Raw genomic sequence first — 22,140 nt, 5'->3', positions numbered from 1 at the left:
CAGTAATGATCTTTGAAACATCAATTTAAGAGATTAAGTACTTTGCAGTTTAGGATTATTGCTTTGCATACCCTGCATAATAATGATCTAGTAGTTATATATGCAGGTATCAATAATTAATCTTGATCATTTTATTTAAATACAAAAAAAAGTACAAAGTCTTAGTTGCTTTCTAATACAGCAGTAAGACCATGGAGATGTATCCAGGAAGACAATAAAGAGTAATATATTTGTTCACTATATGGTATGACCCATTTTAACCAGATATTTGTCTCAACACTATTCATCTATAACTTGAAGACATTCAGACCTGTAGCAGGCTGTTGCTGCTGTGATAATGTTGCAGCCATGGCAACTGCCGCTGCATTTGGTATGCTGAAGGGAGTTGGCCCAGTTGTAACTCGTGGAGCATTCTGCCATTTCTTAGTTTCAGCACGCCTTGCTTCAAAGACATCAGTAGCATCTCCAAGGAATGTTTTCCGATAGCCAAGATACTGCTCTCTTAAAATCTGAAGAAAAAAAATTTCATGTTTCACCACTGCTCAAATTCCAATGATATTACAGAGTAAAACAAAGGCTTTGTTGTTGAAACTCGTAGAATTAAAGAAATATTACTTATTGCAGAGCTAAGAAAAAGGATATTACAATATTTGATCATTCATAAATGTATCTATGCCACAAAGACAACTGTGCAACATCACCAATGTCATAAGCATTTGCAGAACTAACACATCAAATCATACCTGTGACGAATCTTCTGTTATTACATTTACATTAAAGTTCTATGTTATTTGGTTAAACATTAAATAAACTAACTTCTAACTGCGCCAGGTGAGGGCAAGTTGTGAGTTTGCTCCAGGAGGTGCACATAGCCCTTAGATTAGGCAATTCAAACTCAGACTATAATCAAGGATAGGAGGATATGAATGTAGGTGAAACAGAGATGGGAATTCAAGGGGCAGCTCTTAAAGTGTCTCTGTCCTGCAATTGTCTTAGTTACGAGTTTCTTGCAAGTTTTGTGGGCAAGGAGTACAGTAGGGACAATGACAACGATATTGTGGCAAAGGAAGCCATTTAAGTGAGAGAATGAAATAGAAACTAGTGGTGGTAGTAGAGTGTTAAAGTAGGGAACTAGATACTGTGCTCTGCAAGTGTGGCTTACAAAGCAAAAAGGGCTTGCAGGCTACAATAAGAAAACAGCAACAAATAGTCTCAGGGGTTGACAAAATGGCAAAAAAGAAAAATTAATGATTCTTTAATTCCGTGTGAGAGGTATTTGGAACAAATTAAATGAATTAACAGCACAAGTACAGGTTATTAGGTATGATCTTATAGGCACTACAGAGACATGGTTTCAAGGAAATCAACATTGGGAATTAAGTATTCAGGAATATGTGACTTTTCAAATGGGACAAGAAAGGAAGGGTGATGGGAAAGCTTTGTTAGTATGTGATGGAATAAGTACAAGAGCAAGAAAAGCTTTTGAGATGGATGGTTTAGAATCCATATGGATGGAGTTAAGAAATAAATAACAAGGCAAGAAGGCACAGTTGAGAGTAGTCCACAGACCCCTAACAGTAACTGTCCGATAATGAGGGCATATAAAAAAGGTAGAATACACATCATAGGTGACTTTAACCTTCATGTAGATTGGGAAAATCGAATTGGCAAAGGTAGCCACATGGAGGAATTCTTAGAGTGATAGTTTCTGAACAATCTTTTGTGGATCCAACCAGGGATCAGGCTGTTTTGGATCTGGCAATGTACAATGAGGCAGGTTTGATAATTATCTCAGCGTGAGAAATCCCCGAGGGAACACTGATCATAAACTTGACAGATTTTAGCATTCAGTTTGGAGACTGAAAAACTCAGGTGTTAAAAAAAACTCAAATAAGTGTGATTACAAAGGAATAAAAGTTGAGTTGGCAAGAGCAGGATGGGAAAGGGAATGCCAGAAAATACTTTAGCAGTCACAGCAAAGATATATCCCAGTAAGGACAATGGATTCTAGGAGGGGAATAAACTAGTTAATCAAGTTAAGGATATTATCAAATTGAAAGAGAAAAGCGAAAGGTGGAAAAGATTAGTGGCAAACCATAGGACTGTGAAAGCTTCAAAACCAAGAAGTTGAACAGAAGGAAGAAAATAAACTATGAGGGCAAATTAGCAAATAATACAAGAACAGATAGCAAGAGCTTCTTTGAATACATAAAAAGGAAGGAGGCCAAATACAGCTATCTTGGACAACGAGGGGTGGGGAAATAAAAATGAAGCAGGAATAATGGATTTAATGAATATTTAGCATTGTTCTTCACTGTTGAGGATATTAAGAGCATTCCAAAAGTACTGAATAAATGGGGGGGGGGGGGGGGGGGGTCAAGTGGGTGGGAGGAAATATACACACTAACTAATCGCTAGAGAAAAAATGTTCTCAGGAAACCAACAGGGCTAAAAGACAGTTAAGTGCCCTTAACCCTTTTGGGTTGCATCTGAAAATTAAAAGGAGCTACACAGAGATAGTGGGTGCACTGGCAGTAATCGCCAAGAGCTCTTAGATTCGAGAGAAGTTCCAGACATTTGGAAAATTGCCAATGTTAAACCCTTATTCAAAAGGGGCACACAGAAAACAGATAAGTCCAGGCCAGCTAGCTTAACATCTATCATCAGGAAAATGTTTATCTATCATAAAGAATATAATAGCAAAACATTTTGAAATAGATAATAAAATCAAGCAGATTCAGCATGGGCTTCAAAGGAAAAACATGCCTAACAAATTTACTCAAGATTGTTAAGAAGTAACAAGGAATAAAGAAAGAAAATGAAATCAGAAGATGTAATATATTTGGATTCTGAAAACGTAAAAGAACCATAAGTACCCATGATGTTAAACCTGTAGCTAGTGAAGTGCCACAGCGATAAGTGCTGGGGACACAATTATTTACAATGCATATTAACAACTTAGAAGAGGGACATGAATGTATCACTGCCATGTTTGCAGATGACTAAAATAATTAGAAAGGCAAGTTGTGAGGATGTCACTATGAGTCTGCAGAGGGAATGATCACTTTGCAGTAGACCCAGGTTCTGTCTGTGAAAATGACCTGGCGCTTCCAGTAGCTTGTCATTTCAACATGCCAACATTTGTGTCTCAGGCCTGCTACAGTGCTCTGGTGAGGCTCAACAGAAGCTGCCAGGACAACACCTTATCTTCTGCTTGAGAACTTTACAGCTGTCAGGTCTCAACATCAAGTTTAACAACTTTAAAGCATCAACATCTCCTGCCTTGTCAATTAGCCATCTCTTCACCCTAGGTCCTGTCATGACTTGGGTTGCTTTCAACACAGTCAGCCCACATTTATCTCCTGATTACCACCCTATCACCACCAAGCCAGCTTTTCTTCCTCCCTGCCTTACTATCAACATTCCCTTTGCTTGCCTAATTTTCTCCCTCTGGCTCCGTCATTCGCATCTGCTAATTTCTCTCTCTTTCTCACTCCTACCTGACAGCAGCATAATTATCATCTTTGCCTACCAGCTGCTATCAGTTCTGAAGAAAGGTAACTGGAGAAGAAGCCGGAACTGACAACCGGAAGCGGCAGATTCAAACCACTATAAATGCCGGAGGAAAGATCACAGAAGCGCTTCACAGGAGGCTCCCAAGCACTGAGGATATCACCTAGACAGGGGACGAAACGTCTGCAACACAAATTCCCAGCTCGGCAAACAGAACCACAACAAGGGTAACTGGACTTAAAACATTAACTTCTCTCTGCACAGATGCTGCCAGATTTGCTTAGTTTCTCCAGCAATTTGTTCTTCTTTGTTTCACTTTATACAAATAGTGAACACCTGCTGAAATTATAAAAGGCCACAGCTTGAATATTATGAGCAGTTGTGCTCCCCTTATCTAAGGAAAGGTATACTGGTATTAGAAAAGGTTCATGAGCTTGATTCTTCAAATGGAGAGACTCTCTTTTCAGGAGAGGTACAGAAGGTTGTAAGTGGATATTTAATATTCATTAAATCCATTATTCCTGCTTCATTTTTATTTCCCCATCCTCGTTGTCCAAGATAGCTATATTCACTTTGGCCTCCTTCCTTTTATGTATTCAAAGAAGCTCTTGCTATCTGTTCTTGTATTATTTGCTAATTTGCCCTCAGTTTATTTTCTTCCTTCTGTTCAACTTTTGGTTTTGAAGCTTTCACAGTCCTTTGGTTTGCCACTAATCTTTTCCACCTTTCACTTTTCTCTTTTCATTAGAGTTTGGAAGAATGAGATTTTGTATGGGAGATATACAAGATTCTTAGGAGGCTTGACAGAGTAGACGCAGGAGGTTGTTTCTCCTACTGTGAGAATCTCGGGACCAGAGGCATACCTTCAGAATAAGGGGTTGCCCATTTAAGACAGATACGAGGAGAAATATTTTCTGAGCCGAAGTCATCGTGTAATTCTTTATCACAGAGGGCTGTCTACGCCAGGACATTAAGCATATTCACAATTGAGATTTTTTTAAAAAGTTAGTACAGGAATCTGCGTTATGGTGATAAGGCAGGAAATTGGAATGGAGGTTCATCAGATCAGCCATGATCTCATCTGAATAGTGGAGCAGACTTGATGGGCCGCATGATCTATTTCTGCCCCTACACCTTATAGTTTTAAGGAGCAAGCAACTACTTTCCACATTTTTGTTTAGGTATCAGTGTTTTGAATAGTATTTCCTTAAAGTCGTACAGATTGGGAATTTAACACATGAAGAAAGATGCAGCCAATCCGCACTATTTTGCTGTTCATATTAAGACTAGCTAATTCTGTGCAACATTTAGAGGAATTAAGGGCTACGGGGAGGGAGATCCAAGATGGCGGCGACTCAGCAAGTCTGAGTTTACAGTGCTCTTCCCAAAACCTGGGTAAAGTGAGTTACTCACCCGCACCACACTTACCAAACCACCCAAAAAAAATTTCTAACCTTAATTAGCTGCTTACTATTATATTTAAGCAGTTTAATATTAAGTGGATAATGAGTAAACCAAAGGGATCCCGCAGCTCTCAGAAAACAAAGACCCCTCCCCCACCCTCCTCTCCTCCTCCGGCTGCAGCTGATGTAAAAACAGGCCTTGAAGAGATGATTGCCAGGCTGGAAACGACACTCGTCAATTTCATTGTAGAATCCAGACAGAGATGGAATGCATTCGAAGAAAAGTTACAAAAGCACAGCGAGGCTCTCGAGGAATTACAGGGCCGAGTGAAGGGGGCGGAGCTAAAGGCCACGACCTCCGAGGCTGCAGCACAAACAGCTGCAGAACAGGTGCGAGCTCTGGAGCAGAGAGTCAGGGCCTTTGAAATCTACATGGATGACCTGGATAATAGAAATCGGAGAAAGAATATCCGTCTTTTGGGCCTCCCTGAACAAGAAGAGAAGGGACAGTTAGTAGTATTTCTGGAGCGATGGCTGCCCCAGCTTTTAAACCTGGGGGCTGAAACTGACCGGGTAAGGGTGGAGTGGGCCTACCGGGTCGCAGCACGCGGATCTGGCCCAAACCAGCGCCCACGCCCGGTCCTGTTCCGGCTGCAGAGTTATAGGGAGAGGCAGATACTTCTGGACGCCTCCAGAAAGCTTGGAAAGGATCCTAAAGCCATGATTCATGAAGGATCCAAGATTATGTTATTTCAGGACTTCTCCCCGGCTTTGGCACGAAGGAGGAAGGCGTTTGATGAGGTGAAGAAATGTCTAAGGAACTTAAATATTCAATACACCTTACGCTACCCAGCGACGTTATGCTTTAACCACGAAGGATCAGAGTATAATTTTAGATCACCAGAAGAGACTAAGGAACTTTTAGACTCGTTTAAATAAATCGTAAGAGACAATTTATGTTGGCTTGCCTCTTCCACACTCCGTGGGGAGAAATGGATACTTTACTCTACTTTACTTTTGCTTCTGGGAGCAGGGTTGTCTTCCCTTGCTATTTTATGTTATTATACTTAACTGTAATTTGTTGGAGTTGTAATTTTATAGTTATGTGTGTTTGTACGTGGCATTGATGCTATCAGATATACTCAGGTATGGGTGGGGAGGGGTGGGGGTGGGGCGCTCACTGTTAACTCTAGCTCGGTATTATATCTAAATCCTATTAAGGAGCGCCTGGGTCAAGGGTGGGACACTGTTTGGGAGAGGATATGGTGGACCTTTAAAAAGGAAGTAAGGCCCCCTGAGAACAAGGGGGAGGATCTCCATTCAAACATGTTTTATTTTTTTTGTTCTTATTGTTTGGAAATAGTTTCCTTTTTATTATACTGTTATGAGTGTATTAGAGAACATTTTCTCTTGTTTGAAGGATGTAAGTGACTCAACTATACACTCTGGATAATTGTGGATTAGATTAGTAGTTAACTGAGTTTCATTGTTTTTCTTTCTTCTTTAGTATCATTCCTTTGAATTTTGATGATTATATATTTAAGATCTATTTTTATATTAATGTTTGTGCTTGAAAGTTCTGTTTATTTTTGTAAATCTGTCAAAATATTAAATTTCTAATAAAAATATCTTTAAAAAAAAGGGCTACGGGGAGAACGCTGGTAAGTGGAGTTGAAATGCCAATCAGCCATGATTGAATGGCGGAGTGGACTCGATGGGCCGAATGGCCTTACTTCCACTCCTATGTCTTATGGTCTTATTTCACATGGCGAGTAAGACCAAAACCCACCAATTGGTCAATCGGAGTATGAGGGAGAGGAACACAACAGGAAATATGAGGGTGGGAGAGCTGGTGATGACAGTTGAAGAATTAGAGAAAAAAAAGGAGAGAAAGAGATTGGTAAAAGAAGCAAAGATAGGTTAAAGGAAAAAGGGGGAGATTAAAAAAAAAGAAGAGGAGGAGGGGTATGTGGCAAGCAAGTTCAATAGGAACAGCATATTACAGCAGATGCAGTTAGAGAGATATACCAAAAGGTCACGGTGTCATTAGATAAATGGGACTGTTAGAGCCATACATCAGTGGGAGGGACTGGGGAAATTCCACAGCTTTGAGGGACTGAATGGCCTACTCCTAAGTAAAGAGTTCCTATTTTACTGAAAACTGCCTGGTCTCAAATTCTAATTCAAACTAGGGATTATTATTTCATAGTCTTATGTTTTACTGAAGTAAAAGTAACATGCTGCAGAAAATGTTTGTCTCAGATTCATCAGCACTGGAAAGGTATCAAATTTTAAAGAGGCCAACATTTCACTATTTCCTTAACTCTTATGAGCTGCGGGCATTACTAACAAGGTCAGCAATTGTAGCAGATCTCTAATTGCACTTAAACTGAGTCACTTTAACCAGACCAATTAAGAACTGAAGATTTCCTTTTCTAAAAATACATGAGTGAATCAGATAGATTTTTCCACTTGAGGCTCCCTGGCCATCATCACTGAGACTAGGCTTAAGGTTGGAATTTTAGCAAGGTTTGTAGCTCAGGTTGAGGTGTAGGTTTGTTCACTGAGCTGTAGGTTTGATATCTAGACATTTCATTACCTTTCTTCCTGTTTGACCTACGTAGTGCTTGTGGCAGTCCTTGCATGGAATTTTGTAGATGACATTGGTTTTGTCCATGGGTTGTACTGGAACTTTTAAGTTTGTTAGTTTTTGTTTGAGGACAAACAGGAAGAAAGTTAGCCACCAGGATACACGAACACTGGCTGGCCACAAAAAGACATGACCCCCTTTCCCTCGTAGCCCTACACATGGATGAAAGGAACCACCAATTCAACTGGGACAATACATCTATCCTGGGACAGGCTAAGCAAAGACGTGCCAAAAAATTCCTAGAGGTCTGGCACTCCAACACAACGCCATAAACAAACACATAGATCTAGATACCATCTTTCAATTCCTCAGAAAACAAACAGGAAATGACATCACCACAAATCCCAGGAATCTCATCCAGGACAAACATAAATAGAAAGCAGGAGACCACAGCTTTGCTTCACTTGGAGGTGGCCATTGATGATGTTACCTCGCCAGGTAATGAAACGTCTGGATATCAAACCTACATCTAAGCAAGCAAACCTACACCCCCACCCCTTAAGGTTGGAATGTTTATTAACTGAATTCAAACTCCCCAGTTACCATGGTGAAGTTTCAATCCATGTCTACAAAGCGTTATCTTAGGCCTCTGAATTATGAGTCCAGCTCATTATCCCTATTGCACCATCTCCACACATGTATGAGGAAAACAAGGTGGTGAGTGGTTGAGCACTGCTATGAAGAATCCACCTAGGGATAATCTTCACTAAAATTTTAATTTAAAAAAGGACATATTAACCCTGATTGGGTGAGGTTTCATTTTGGGGAGTTTCTCCACGAAAAAGTAAGTATTTGATCTTTAACTCCCATTTTCTGTTGGTTCTTCACAACTTCATGCCATGCTTTTGCACCATTTAATGCATTCCACCCCCCAGCTCATCTCGATTTAGAATAGAATAAGAACATTAGACTTAGGACCAGAAATTAGGCCATTCAGCCCACTGAGTCTGCTCTACCATTCAATCATGGCTCACACATTTGTCAACCCCATTCACCTTTTTTTTCCCATGACGCTTGATCCCCTTGACAATCAAGAACCTATCTCAGTCTTTAATATATTAAATGACCTAGCCTCCACAGCCTTCTGGAGGAGTGAACTCTACAGATTCACCACTCTCTGGCTGAAGACATTTCTCATTTCTGTTCTAAAAGGTCTTCCCTTCACTCTAAGGCTGTGCCCTTGGGTCCTAGTCTCTCCAATCAATGGAAACATTTTTCCATCATCTACTCTGTCCAGGCCATTCAATCTTCTGTATGTTTCAATTAGATCCACCCTCAACCTTCTAAACTCCATTGAGTATAGATCTAGAGTCCTCAAACGTTCCTCATGTTAAAATGTTCATTCCTGGGACCATTCTCATGAATCTCCTCTGAACATGGTCTAGGGCCAGCTCATCCTTCTGGAGATATGTGCACAATATTCCAAATGTGGCTTGACCAGACCTTAATAGAGCCTCAGAAGCACATCCCTGCTTTTATATTCAAATCCTGTCAACATTAATGCCATCACTGAATTTGCCTTCCTAACTACTGACTCAACTTGTAAATTTACCTTGAGGGGATCCTGGGCTAGAACGCCCAAGTCTCTTTACACTTCAGACTTCTGAATTTTCTCCCCATTTAGAAAATAAACTAGCACTGGGTCTTGCTAGCCTTGTGTAATAGCACAGAAAATAAATTAATCAGGATTTCGAATGATTGCACTGTGTGGATTAATTGTATGCAAAATCAGTTTCTTCCTTCCCAAAAATAAATATAGCCAAAACGCAAGAAATGATACAATGATTTGACACAAAAGAAGGAGATTCTCATCATGCCTATGTTGGTGCTTAGAAAGGGCAATCCAATTAGCTTCACTGCCCCATTCTTTCCTCGCTTTGCAAGCTGCCACAAAGTATTTGTCAGATTCCCTTCTCAAAATTATTACTAAATTTGCTTCCAGTAGCTTTCAAAAAAATTTTTTAAAATCATAAAATATTTTAGCTTTGCAGGTTTGCACATTTACCTCAAATCTGTCATTTATTTACTGATCTCTCTGGTACTGAAAACAGTTTCTCCTCATGTACTGTTATCAAATGCTATTTAAATCATTGGTGTTTGTTCATAAAGAGCTGACCACTGAATTATATCTGAAGAAATGGTTCGTAGGGTTGACAGAAAAAATAAGTTGAAGTGGTTTAAATAACTTAGACTCCAGGAGAAAAGGAAGACCATTTCCTATGTTCCCAAGATGAAGTAATCCTCAGTTCTTTGAATGGTTCTCTCAGCTTTTTAGAAATAATAGCAATCAGATTAGATTCCTACAGTGTGGAAACAAGCCCTTCGGCCCAATAAGTCCACACCGACCCTCCGAAGAGTAACCCACCCAGACCCATTTCCCTCTGACTAATGCACCTAATAACTATGGACAATTTAGAATTCACCTTACCTACACAGGTTTGGACTGTGGGAGGAAACCTGAGTACCCAGACGAAACCCACGCAGACACGGGGAGAATGTGCCATCTCCACACAGACAGCTGCCTGAGGCTGGAATTGAACCTGGGACCCTGGTGCTGTGAGACAGCAGTGCTAACCACTAATCCATCGCATTAGAACTTGGAGGCCCTGCACAGTTAGTGCTTATGATTCTGCACTTTTCAAAATGTATGGAAACACTGGGTTCCTGTAAAAAGTCTCCACTTTTAAAGTGGCTGTGATATTTTATATATTTACCATTGTAAGTGTTTGAAATCAGCTAACTGTTTAACACTAAAAAAAAAATTCTGATGTAACTTACATGTGAACTGATACTCAAAGCCTGGGGGTTGAACAAATCTTTCTGTAGAGCTCTTCAGTAGCAAGAATGTGAACATGTTGACAAAGTGTGGCCAGTCAGATACTGCAGCTACTATTAGTTTTCAATTTCATGTCATGTGAATTGCTACCACAGAAACACCTTCAGGTACCAACTTGGTTGTTGATGGGTTTTTAAAATGTATTTTGAAATCGAATTTTATGAGAAACCCATGGATTTTAATAGACAATTAAAGAAAATATTGCTGAGGTTGGATTTATCTGAACTAATGCCCTGCCATAGTTATTGCAAAAATTATCAGTTGTGTTCATGAAAATATGCTGAAACATAAATGAGCATATTATTCAGACTGAGGTTTCAGCCTGTGCCCTTGGCAATTTTATTTTGTAACTCTTGGTTTGCCACTGCCTTCAACTCTCAGGTGCAAAACAAGATGGAATCTGAACTGAACCCAAGTTACAGGCATGATTCTGAATGTAAGCCATCTAGCCAACTGAACAAAGCACCCCCTAAGATTATGGCAACCAATATCCATTCTTCAAGAATATTAACTATTAGAAGAATTCTGAAGATTATAATATTCAAATTCAAGCCCTACCTTTGCACTTTCATGAATTGACTGGAGTTGGGCAGCCAAAGCCACAAAAGTCTGGTATACTTTCTGCATTGCAAGAGACAAATCTGCAGGAATGACAAAAATGGTTAAACAATCAAAACATCCTTTATTAACTCAATGTTTATTATCATATGTTCTCAACTCCTTTGGTGTGGTTCCATATGTATGTTTTAAAAACCCATCCAAGTTGTTAATATCCAAATGCAAGCAATGGCTTGCTACTTTATTGTGAAGGAAATAACTGTTAAGTACAATTCTATCATGACCACCTATTCATTTCACAAGAATGTCACTGATTAGCATCCTGTTTTTTTTTTGTCCTAGTCAAGGTCTGGGGGACTGTTGGGGCAGGGGGGTGGGTAGTTATTATTTGAGCAGCAACTAAACTAGGGTTCCTTTTGCCTCAAAGATACACAAGCATAAATAATTTAAAATTTGCTGAAATAGTTCCTTTTTCTAAGCTGTTTTAGCAGGATTCACTTCTCCAAGGAGTTTGGTCTCTATTGCCAGTTTCTCTGCAACTGCCGCAATTAAGTTTTTATTAGTTTTCAACTCCCAAAAAATATTGACAAAAGGCAGTGTTGAGAAAATGGAAACTTCACAGTTTGTCATCACTTATGATCTGGCTGAGCTTAAATGTTGTTAGTGGGAAGCAAAAAAAAAGGAAAATTCTTTCATATTAGCTTTGATATACCTTAAATTCAGGAAACAAAAATACTTTTAAACTGCAGAATATGTTTATGACAGTAAAAATACACAGATTGCTGTTTAAACATTCTCTGCTAATTACATTCTCTATTCAGCTAATACAGTTAAGTTTTGCTTAAGAATATTTCCAGGACTTTACACAGAAGAAAGCCACTTAGCCCAGCATGTCCGTGCCACCACAAAGATTGGCCAATCTAATCCCACTTGCCAACTCTCAATCTGTACCATTTGTGGGTAAAGTCCATTCAAGTGCATATTAAATACTTCATAAATGTGATTTTCTGCCTTCAATGCCATTTCAGACAGTGTTCCAGACCCCACATCTGGTAGGTGAAAAATAAAGTTCTCAACTCCACCTTAAATCAATTATATTCCATCTATGCCCCCCTTGTTACTGACTTTTCTTTGATGGGAAATAGGCTGATTTAGGCTTTTCATAATTTTATACACTTCAATTATATTTCACACAGTCTCTATTCCAAAGAGGAGGACCCAAATCTATCTATATTTTTCCTCATAGTTAAACTTCTTGCATTTTGACAACACTGCCTGAAATAGAGTGATCAGAATTCGATGGAATTCTGAAAAACTTTTTAGTATGACAACTAGTTCACCGCTTAACCTTCTAAATTCAAAGGATCACAAGGTATCAATCTGGTGAATCAGCATTGTATCTATTGCAAGAAGTATACCAATCTTGATGTTTGATATTTAAAATTCAATACATCAATAAGGGTATGATCAAGGTTCTGTATAATCGAAACATCAACTTTAAATGTTATGCTCTTGAGATAAAGGGCAACATTCTCTTAGTCTTTCAGAGTAGTAGTAGTTTTCAATGATTTGTGCACTGAATGCTGAAATTTATTTGCTTACAATCCCTATCAAAGTAATTTGTCTCATCTTTTTAAATATCTAGTTGTGGAAAAGCAAGGAGTAAGGGTACAAAGCCAACAATGTTCCTTCCTGTTCCCAACCAACTTATTGAATGAATGGCTATGGGTTTTAGAAGACACTCTGACATCAGTGCAAATCGCTTGCCATAAATTGTTGGCTAAAGATGAGCTGAATAGCTCCCTTCAGTTCCAAAAATCGAGGTCACATAAGGCGTATAATAGAGTCATACAGATGTACAGCATGGAAACAGACCCTTCAGTCCAACTCGTCCATGCCGACCAGATATCCCAACCCTAATCTGCTTGCACCTGGCCCATATCCCTCCAAACCCTTTCTATCCATATACCCATCCAGATGCCTTTTAAAGGTTGCAATTGTACCAGCCTCCACCACTTCCTCTGGCAGCTCATTCCATACGCGTACCACCCTCTGCATGAAAAATTTGCCCCTTAGGTCTCTTTTATATCTTTCCCCTCTCATCCTAAACCTATGTCCTCTAGTTCTGGACTCATCCACCCCAGGGAAAAGACTGTCTATTTATCCTATCCCTGCCCCTGATGATATTATAAGACTCTATACAGATCACTCCTCAGCCTCTGTCGCTCTAGAGAAAACAGTCCTAGCCTATTCAACCTCTCCCTATAGCTCAAATCCTCCAACCTTGGCAACATCCTTGTAAATCTTTTCTGAACCCTTTCAAATTTCACAACATCTTTCCGATAGGAAGGAGACCAGAATTGCCTAAAACATTCCAATAGTGACCTAACCAATGTCCTGTACAACTGCAACATGACCGCCTAACCTCTGTACTCAATACTCTGACCAATAAAAGAAAGCATACCAAACATCTTCTTCACTATCCTATCTACCCATGTTTCCAAAATGCAGCACTTCACATTTATCCAGATTAAACTCCATCTGCCACTTCTCAGCCCACTGGCCCAGCTGATTAGGATCCCATTGTAATCTAAGGTAACCTTCTTTGCTGTCCATTACACTTCCAATTTTGGTGTCATCAGCAAACTTACTAACTAGATCCCTTATGCTCACATCCAACAATGATTTACTATAAAAATAAAACTTTGTATTCTGCTCTCTACCACTGGCCTCTACTGTGATTAAGCATTAATAGTTTTGAAACAGCAAAGATGCTTTAGAGAAGGATGGGAATAAAATATTTTCAAAATTTTACTATTAAGCAATAAAAAAAAGTGACAGACACAAGCAATGTAAATTGATGTTTCTGTTTAAAAACGGTGACTGAAAAGTAAAAGGGCAAATATAAAAAAGGGACAACTGTTATATACAGTTTTTCTTTTCTTCTAGTACTGGTTGTATTTACTTTATGCTAGAAATGGAAATCAAGACTACAAGTGTTTTTTCACTTGCTCATGGGATGAGAGTGTTGCTGGCTAGGACAGCATGTATACCTATCCCTAATTGCCTTGGAGAAGACAGGTTAGGGTTAGCTGAGGGGTTAAAGTGCCAATCAAGCAAGCTACTTTGTCCCAGATAGTGTCAAGCCCATATTTTATACTTCCAGCACTACAATATGTGGCAACGAAGTTTATCATTTAAGTGGTGTGGGTGTTGGGTGGTCTCAATGCATAGGATTTCCTTTTTCACTTAACCCTTTGCTCTTTTTTAAATTGAAATTACAAATTACTGGTGATGCCAAGCTTACATTTCAAGTTTATGCTTGATGGTGGAGAGCAATACCGCACTGCACTAGTGCAAAAAGATTTCACTACAAATGAACAAATCTTTTATAGTAGTCAGATATTCGACTCAAAAATGGTAAAAACATAATTCATGATAATTCACCACCATGCTTCTTTAAGTGACAAAATAAACTTTTCTTTTTAAATAAGCCAAACCTTGTGGAGTCATATGTGAACTGTTAGCCTGAGCAGCAAGGTGATTTTCCAGTTCCTCTATTTGCTGTCGGTACTGCTGTAACTGAACCTCAAACTGTTCAACCAGCTGTCTGAAATAGCTGTTAAAATATGACTCAAAATTAGCAGGCCTGTTGAAATTCAATGTAGCATATGATTATTTTCATGTGCATTAACTACTTGAATAGACAAAATTTACAAAGTTACTTGACTAGCTAAACTTAAATGCAATCAGTTAGCGAATGGACAATCATGATGTCTCACTGATGAAATCCATAATATTTCTTAATAAAAAGACAGAGCTCGTTAAGTGTAGAGAGAATGTGGTTAAAGAAATAAGATGAAGGAGGCAGTTTTCAGGAAACAACTGATGAAACTTCAATGGTGATGTATTTGGAACATGTGGATGATCTTGCCATGGACACATTTAGAAACTGTGTATCCTGAGAGACTAGTCAAAAACCTATAACATCAGAGTTAAAATAATTTAGGTGTTTCAAATGTAAACAGCAGACAAGTTTACATGTCATTTTTTTTTTAAAACACAGTTTCTATTAAGCAGCACAACCTAAAATTAAAAAGCAAAACCAGCAGGCCTAGGCTTTGTCATGAAGGAATTTGGCCTGCAGAATTCTCTGCCACAGTAAGTAGCTGAGACCAAAACATTTAATGTTTTCAAGGATTTAGATATAATTCTATGGACAAGAGAGATTAAAGAGTGTTAGAAGGTAGTGGAAACAGGATACTGTGTTGGATGATCAGCCATGATAATACCGAATGGCACAGCAAGCTCAAATGGCCAAATGGTCTACTCCTATCTAGTATATTTATATGTTTCACTTCGCCCATTATTTTTACAATGACTTTGAGTAGACAAGATCAGAGAACAACTTTGGGATGTATGGTGCAAATGTTCTCCCATCTCAGCCTAAATTTGTGTGTATGAAGTGTTTCCTGCAATTTGACACATTTGCTTATAGGACATCACTGAATCCTGCAAGCATTCAGGTCAGAGTTCAAATGTCAGAAGAAATGGTACTGTAGTTTGTACCTCCAACGGGTATCTCTTAGCAATATCTTTGCACAGCATGTCTATAACTGTAGAGTTGAAGGGATACTGCATGCAAATAACGAAAAGATAGGAAATCAACCTGGGATCACGAAGCCATCTTTGTTGAAGAGGAAAATCTTCACCCCATCAGAGGTGAACATCAATCAGCAAGTTTAGGGTGCGATTTCTTAATGTTATTTTCGAAATGCACAATTTCTTACTCAATATTCAGTTGAATCAACAGTCAGCTGAATACTATGGTCATTTGGCTTCGCACGGAGAGTGAAACTGGACTATGCAGATAAAAATATAAAGTTGCCGCCAACCAGCCAATTCATCTGCAAAGCAGCAACTTGAATTTGACAGAAGTGTTTATAATTCACGCTTTAAAAAAAACATTGTGCAAAATTCATATTATCAACATTAAAGACCTTCTACTGCAGCATTAGTTCAATTTAAAAACTTAAATTGTATCCTAGACCTCTCATTTGCTGACTCATCCATTAACTTACTCTGCTGGTGCTGTATTTTCATGTTGAAGTCCTGGTGGTATCTTCTGTGTCCTGAGTGCTATTTCAGCATTTTTAAGCTCCTATGAATAAATTCAATATTTTTATTTAAAGTGGCTTTTCTTCAATCTTATCTCTACTTGCAATTCAGGCTAACTTCAAAAGGTTTTCTTTCACCATTTGGTACTTTCAGATTTACAGGAGATCACTTTTCTGTTTGGTGGCTATGCCTAATTTGGAAAGATGCTTGATGCATCCAAAAGGCGTATTGCTAAGCCTAACAAATTATTTTAAGGTTTAGAGTAGTCTTCCTTAATAGATTTCTGGAAAGTTTATCACCTCCAGACAGCAGCTTAAACATGTACACCAGCTACAGCATAAAGCATCTGACTTCTGCAAGATTCCATAAAGTGGTCACTGGTGCCTGCAGGTCTTTCATTCCATTAGTAACCCCCCTCTTCTACAGAGCTTTTTTGTTGTAAATTTTCCAAAGGCCTCTGGTTAGTAGGTCAATACAGGAAACCTGTTGCATAGTTATTTTATACCATGTGTTGTTAGGATTGAAAACATGGTAAAGATTTAACTTGAGCACAATCACATTATTTGATGACGGAACACATTTTTGCTTCCAGCTAAAGTCACAATAAGTAAGTGACACAATTCAAGAGGAAAATCTAAGACTTAAAACCCATTTCTATATATGGTTAAAAAGGGATCAATGACCACCTTCTGTGCTGTACTATTCTACGCTGTAATTCTGTGCGATCTCCTGCATTTCTGTGAACACATAAAAACACAACTGATCTTACTTTGAGAATAAAATGGACTGGTCTCAATGCCAGCAAATCAAAATTCTTTTCTCGATTTTAATGAGTATTTTATGTTTAAAACAGTCTTTTTATTAAAACAATGGGGGAAAAAATTGAATATAGCTCAATGGTTATTGTAAAATATTACTGACTTTAATCTCTACCCTTGAAGTCCCAAATGCATCAGATTTTAACTTTTAGGTAGCTAGAATTATACCATTTATTTTTCAAAACTAGTTTTAATTACATGCTTATGAAAAATCTCTGGCAATTTTTATTTACCTGTGCAGATTCTATCTTTAGCTTGTCAATGGCAAGTGAATCTCTCTGAAGTCCGCTGGCAACTACTGTTAATAATTGTTTCAGGGCTTTGATATCCTCTTGTACTTTCAACATAGCTTTAAAGGACATTCGGCTAATTTCTTCTTGCACCTGCTTCTGTTCTTTCACAAACTTCCTACAAATGTGTAAAAAGAACACATGACTTTAAATGCAGATATTGGAAAATAGAGAGTGTTAATGATTGGATATCAAACTTGTAAAACTCACTGAAAGTGCTCCACATCTTGACAGATAACAGGCGGCAGATTTTCATCTTTCAGGGCTTTGCTATCACTGGAAAACAAACAGAAAAAGGACTAAAAATGTCAATAGTGAGAAATGTCCCTTTGCAAAATTTTTAACAGACAAACATTGTAGATAAATTCAAGGTAGGAGGATATTATAATAATCTACATTCCATCCTTACATCAACACTAGAAAGTTTAAAGAAAGAGAATATTTTAACATTTTTATTAAGAACTCCAAGTTCCATTATACAGTGAATTAATATTGTTTGGTTAGATGAATCACTTAAAGAAACACCAAGTTAACTTGGTGTGAAACCTGTTTAAAATTTCTTCAATTGTTATGTATTACAAATTTTAGACACCATGGTGAAATGGTATGTACGATATACTTCTTATAAAAGGCTTTATAATTTTTATATAATGCAGCAATATGACTGCTGAATCACAATAAAGCTACAATCAAATCATTATTAACATCTACCACTGCATAGCTGAAAAAAGTGTTCAGTTCACTCAGAATTACTGCTGAAATCCAGCTGCGTCACAAGATTCTCTCTACCTCACCCACTACTCTATATCATCAAATTGCTTCTCTGACATCCAACACGTTCAGATGATTACAAATTTTCTCCAGTTATAAAGGGAAAACACAAGTCATTTTATTCTGTCTGTTGTAAACACCATCTTCCTTTCTGGCAAACTAAAAGCTAAATCAAATTCTTTGCAATCTTGGTGTTGGATATGTTTCCAAGTTGAATTTTACTTCACATATCTGCACGATCACTGCCAATTTACACTTTTGTAACATCGTCAGACTCCACCCCTGCCTTTACCCTCATTCAAATCTTTGGCTTTCTCGAGACTGGATTATTTTAACCGACTCTTGCTTGGTCTCCAATATTTTTACATTTCATAAAATTGACATTCCAAAACTCTGCTATCTATGCACTGTTTACCTATCATCCCTGAACATAATAAGATTATATTGTCTCCTGGTTTGAAAAAAAAATCATGATAGTACATTCTTATCCCGGTTTTCAGATCTCTCCAGATGATTCTTGATTCTCATCTCTAATCTCCTTCAGCCCACAACTCTCCAGGGTAAGAGTTTACATCTCTTCCTCAAAATGCCAATTAATGCTGGGTCACTTACTAATTTTGAATCTAAAGACTGATAACAGCTTTTGATTTCTACATGTTTGGAAAAGGGATAAGGGAAATGGCATTTGGAGCATAAGGACAGCAGAACAAGTTTGAACAGGTAAACATTCCTAGCTATCTGTGCTAATCTAAATCTGGTCTCTTTAGCATCCCCTATTTTAGTTAGCTCACCATTTAATTAGGCCTTCAGGTGACAGTAATCTCTGAAATTCTTTCCCCAAACCACCAAGCCTTTATTTCCATCTTCAAGGTACAAAAGGATAGAAACTTAATGGTGCAAAAAGCAGCCATTCGATCAATCACCTTCAAGTCAAACAAAAAAAAGTATCATCACAGTCTAATGCCACCTTCCAGCTCTTCATTCATTGCCCTTTAACTTTTCTACCTCTTTTTCTTCTTTTAAAAGATGCTCATTAAAATCTATTTCTTTGATTTACTTTTAGCTACCTGCTCTAACACCTGCTTGTGGTCCGGTATCAAGATTTTGATTTTATGCTTTGATACTTCGTATTGCATCTGAAGTGCTACATGAATACAAGTCAATACTAAATTTTGAGAAGATGGTAGTGAGGCTCTTTCTTGAAGCATGCAGTCCTCAAGCCAGTATGAGGGTGACATCTTGCAAAATGTCCAGATTACTGAGGAGGAAGTGCTGGTTGTCTTGAAACGGGTAAAGGTGGATAAATCCCCAGGACCTAATCAGGTGTATCCAAGAACTCTGTGGGAAGCTAGAGAAGTGATTGCTGGGCCTCTTGCTGAGATATTTGTATCATCGATAGTCACAGGTGAGGTGCCGGAAGACTGGAGGTTGGCAAACGTGGTGCCACTGTTTAGGAAGGGCAGTAAAGACAAGCAAGGGAACTATACACCAGCGAGCCTGACCTCGGTGGTGGGCAAGTTGTTGGAGGGAATCCTGAGGGACAGGATGTACATGTAGTTGGAAAGGCAAGGACTGATTAGGGATAGTCAACTTGGCTTTGTGCATAGGAAATCATGTCTCACAAACTTGATTGAGATTTTTGAAAAAGGGACAAATAGGATTGAGGGGGGCAGAGCAGTAAATGTGATCTATATGGACTTCAGTAAGGCATTCGACAAGGTTCCCCATGGGAGACTGATTAGCAAGGTTAGAGGTCATGGAATACAGGGAGAACTAGCCATTTGGACACAGAACTGGCTCAAAGGTAGAAGACAGAAGGTGGTGGTGGTGGTGGAGGGTTGTTTTTCAGACTGGAGGCCTGTGACCAGTGGACTGCCACAAGGAGTGCTGGGTCCTCTACTTTTTTGTCATTTACATAAATGATTTGAATGCAAGCATAAGAGGTTGCAGATGACACCAAAATTGGAGGTGTAGTGGACAGCTAAGAGGGTTACTTCAGATTACAACAGGATCTGGACCAGATAGGCCAACGTGCTGAGAAGTGGCAGATGGAGTTTAATTCAGATAAATGCGAGGTGGTGCATTTTGTGAAAGCAAATCTTAGCAGGGCTTATACACTTAGTGGTAAAGTGCTCGGGCGTGTTGTTGAACAAAGAGACCTTGAGTGCAGGTGCAAAGCTCCTTGAAAGTGGAGTCACAGGTAGATGGGATAGTGAAGGCGGCGTTTGGTATGCTTTCCTATAATGGTCAGAGTACTGAGTACAGGAGTTGGGAGGTCATGTTGCAGCTGTACAGGACATTGGTTCGGCCACTCTTGGAATAGTGTGTGCAATTCTGTTCTCCTTCCTATCGGGAAGATGTTGTGAAACTTGAAAGGGTTCAGAAAAGATTTACAAGGATGTTGCCAGGGTTGGAGGATTTGAGCTATAGGGAGAGGCTGAACAGGCTGGAGCTGTTTTCCCTGAAGCGTTGGAGGCTGAGCGTTGACCTTATAGAGGTTTACAAAATTATGAGGGGCATGGATAGGATAAATAGGCAAAGTCTTTTCCCTGGGGTCGGGGAGTCCAGAACTGGAGGGCATCGGTTTAGGGTGAGAGGGGAAAGATATAAAAGAGACCTAAGGGGCAACTTTTTCACGCAGAGGGTGGTGAGTGTATGGAATGAAGTGGTGGAGGTTGGTACAATTGCAACATTTAAGAGGCATTTGGATGGGTATATGAATAGGAAGGGTTTGGAGGGATATGGGCTGGGTGCTGGCAGGTGGGACTAGATTGGGTTGCGATATCTGGTCGGCATGTACGGTTGGATCAAAGGGTCTGTTTCCATGCTGTACATCTCTATGACTTTAGTGCTCAATAAGGAATTCCAAGATTTGGGGAGGTAATGATATATTATCAGTCAATAGACCAGAAAAGTAGATCAGAAGCTTCGACATAGCACCTGCTGAAATTTAAATTCAATTACGGGATCTGTTTATATAAAGTTGGTATGAAAACAGATTATCGCCGATGTTGAAAAGACAATTCAATAAATAACTTCAACTTGTCCTCTTTCGGGAAGGAAATCGGTCACCTTCTTTGGTCTATACGTGGGTTCCAGACTCTCAGGTGCCCTTTGAAATGCAAGCCAATGCAAAACCAAGTGGAGGTATGAGTGGCAACAAGTAAAGGGGATTCACAGTAATTCAGACAAGATGAACAAGTGGGCTGATTGCATACCAGATGCAGTATAACATGGATAATGTGACATTGCCCACTTTGGTAGGAAAAAATTAAATGGCAGAGTACTATTTAAAGTGATAGACTGGGGAAATGTTCGTGTACAAAAAGGGACCTTGGTGTCCTTTTACACAGGTCACTGAAAGGAAGTGTGCAGGTGCAGCAACTAACTTATGGAGGACAACGAATCGTTGTCTTCCTCTGCAAGAGTACTGCAGCCGTGTGGCTGAAACCATATCCACATTCTTGACTTTTCCCCTACTGATCAAGAATCTACCTATCTCAGACTTAAACATACACAAGTTCGTACAGCTATTTGTGGGAAGGTGTTCCAAAGAATCTCAATCGTCTGATAGAAGAAATTCCTCCTCAGTCTTAAATTAGTACCTCTTTATTCTGAAAATATGCCTCTCTCAGGAGGGAAAACATCCTCTGTGTTTATTCTGTGAAGCTGCTTAAGAAACTGATCAGTTTCGATGAAATCACCTCGCATTCTTCTAAACTCAAGTGGAATCTCAATCATAGAATCTCTAGGGCAGAGAGGTCATTCAACCCATCAAGTCTGCACCAATCCTCCAAAGAGCATCCTACTTTCCCACACTATCCCTGGAACCCCAAATTTCCCATGGCCAATCCACCTAACCTTCACATCTTTGGACCGTAGGAGGAAACTGGAGCACCTGGAGGAAATTCACACAGAAATGGGGAGAATGTCTACGTGAAATCTGCACAGTCACCCAAAGTTGGAATTGAACCCAAGTCCCTGGCATTGAGAGTCTTCAGTGCTAACCACACAACAGTTGTGCTTTGTACAACAACCACCCCCAACCAAATCAGAATGTATGAATAAGAATTTATTTTTTATTCGTCATTGTGGAATCACTGGCTGGGCCATTTTCATGCCAGAACAGTTGAGAATCAACCTCATTGATGGGGACCTGAAGTCATATGTAAGACTGACCAAT

The 22,140-nt window shown here is 39.1% G+C and overlaps 1 protein-coding gene across 2 annotated transcripts in view; it reads right to left on the bottom strand.

Annotated features, from left to right (window-relative positions):
* The window catches only part of nup58 (nucleoporin 58), a 58,742-nt gene that overhangs the window by 13,276 nt on the left and 23,326 nt on the right, over positions 1–22,140 (bottom strand). For both annotated transcript variants that reach the window (XM_060826739.1, XM_060826740.1), the window contains exons 8-13: positions 17,397–17,462; positions 17,130–17,304; positions 16,042–16,121; positions 14,461–14,579; positions 10,961–11,043; positions 311–509 (exon numbers count right to left, since the gene is read on the bottom strand). In XM_060826739.1, the coding sequence (XP_060682722.1) occupies positions 311–509; positions 10,961–11,043; positions 14,461–14,579; positions 16,042–16,121; positions 17,130–17,304; positions 17,397–17,462 (722 nt within the window). The remainder of the gene's footprint in view (positions 1–310; positions 510–10,960; positions 11,044–14,460; positions 14,580–16,041; positions 16,122–17,129; positions 17,305–17,396; positions 17,463–22,140) is intronic.

This window comes from Hemiscyllium ocellatum, chromosome 6 (genome assembly GCF_020745735.1).
Source record: "Hemiscyllium ocellatum isolate sHemOce1 chromosome 6, sHemOce1.pat.X.cur, whole genome shotgun sequence".
Lineage (NCBI taxonomy): Eukaryota > Metazoa > Chordata > Chondrichthyes > Orectolobiformes > Hemiscylliidae > Hemiscyllium > Hemiscyllium ocellatum.
The sequence above is the reverse complement of the archived record's forward strand: the minus strand, read 5'-3'. Positions and strand labels throughout refer to the sequence as shown.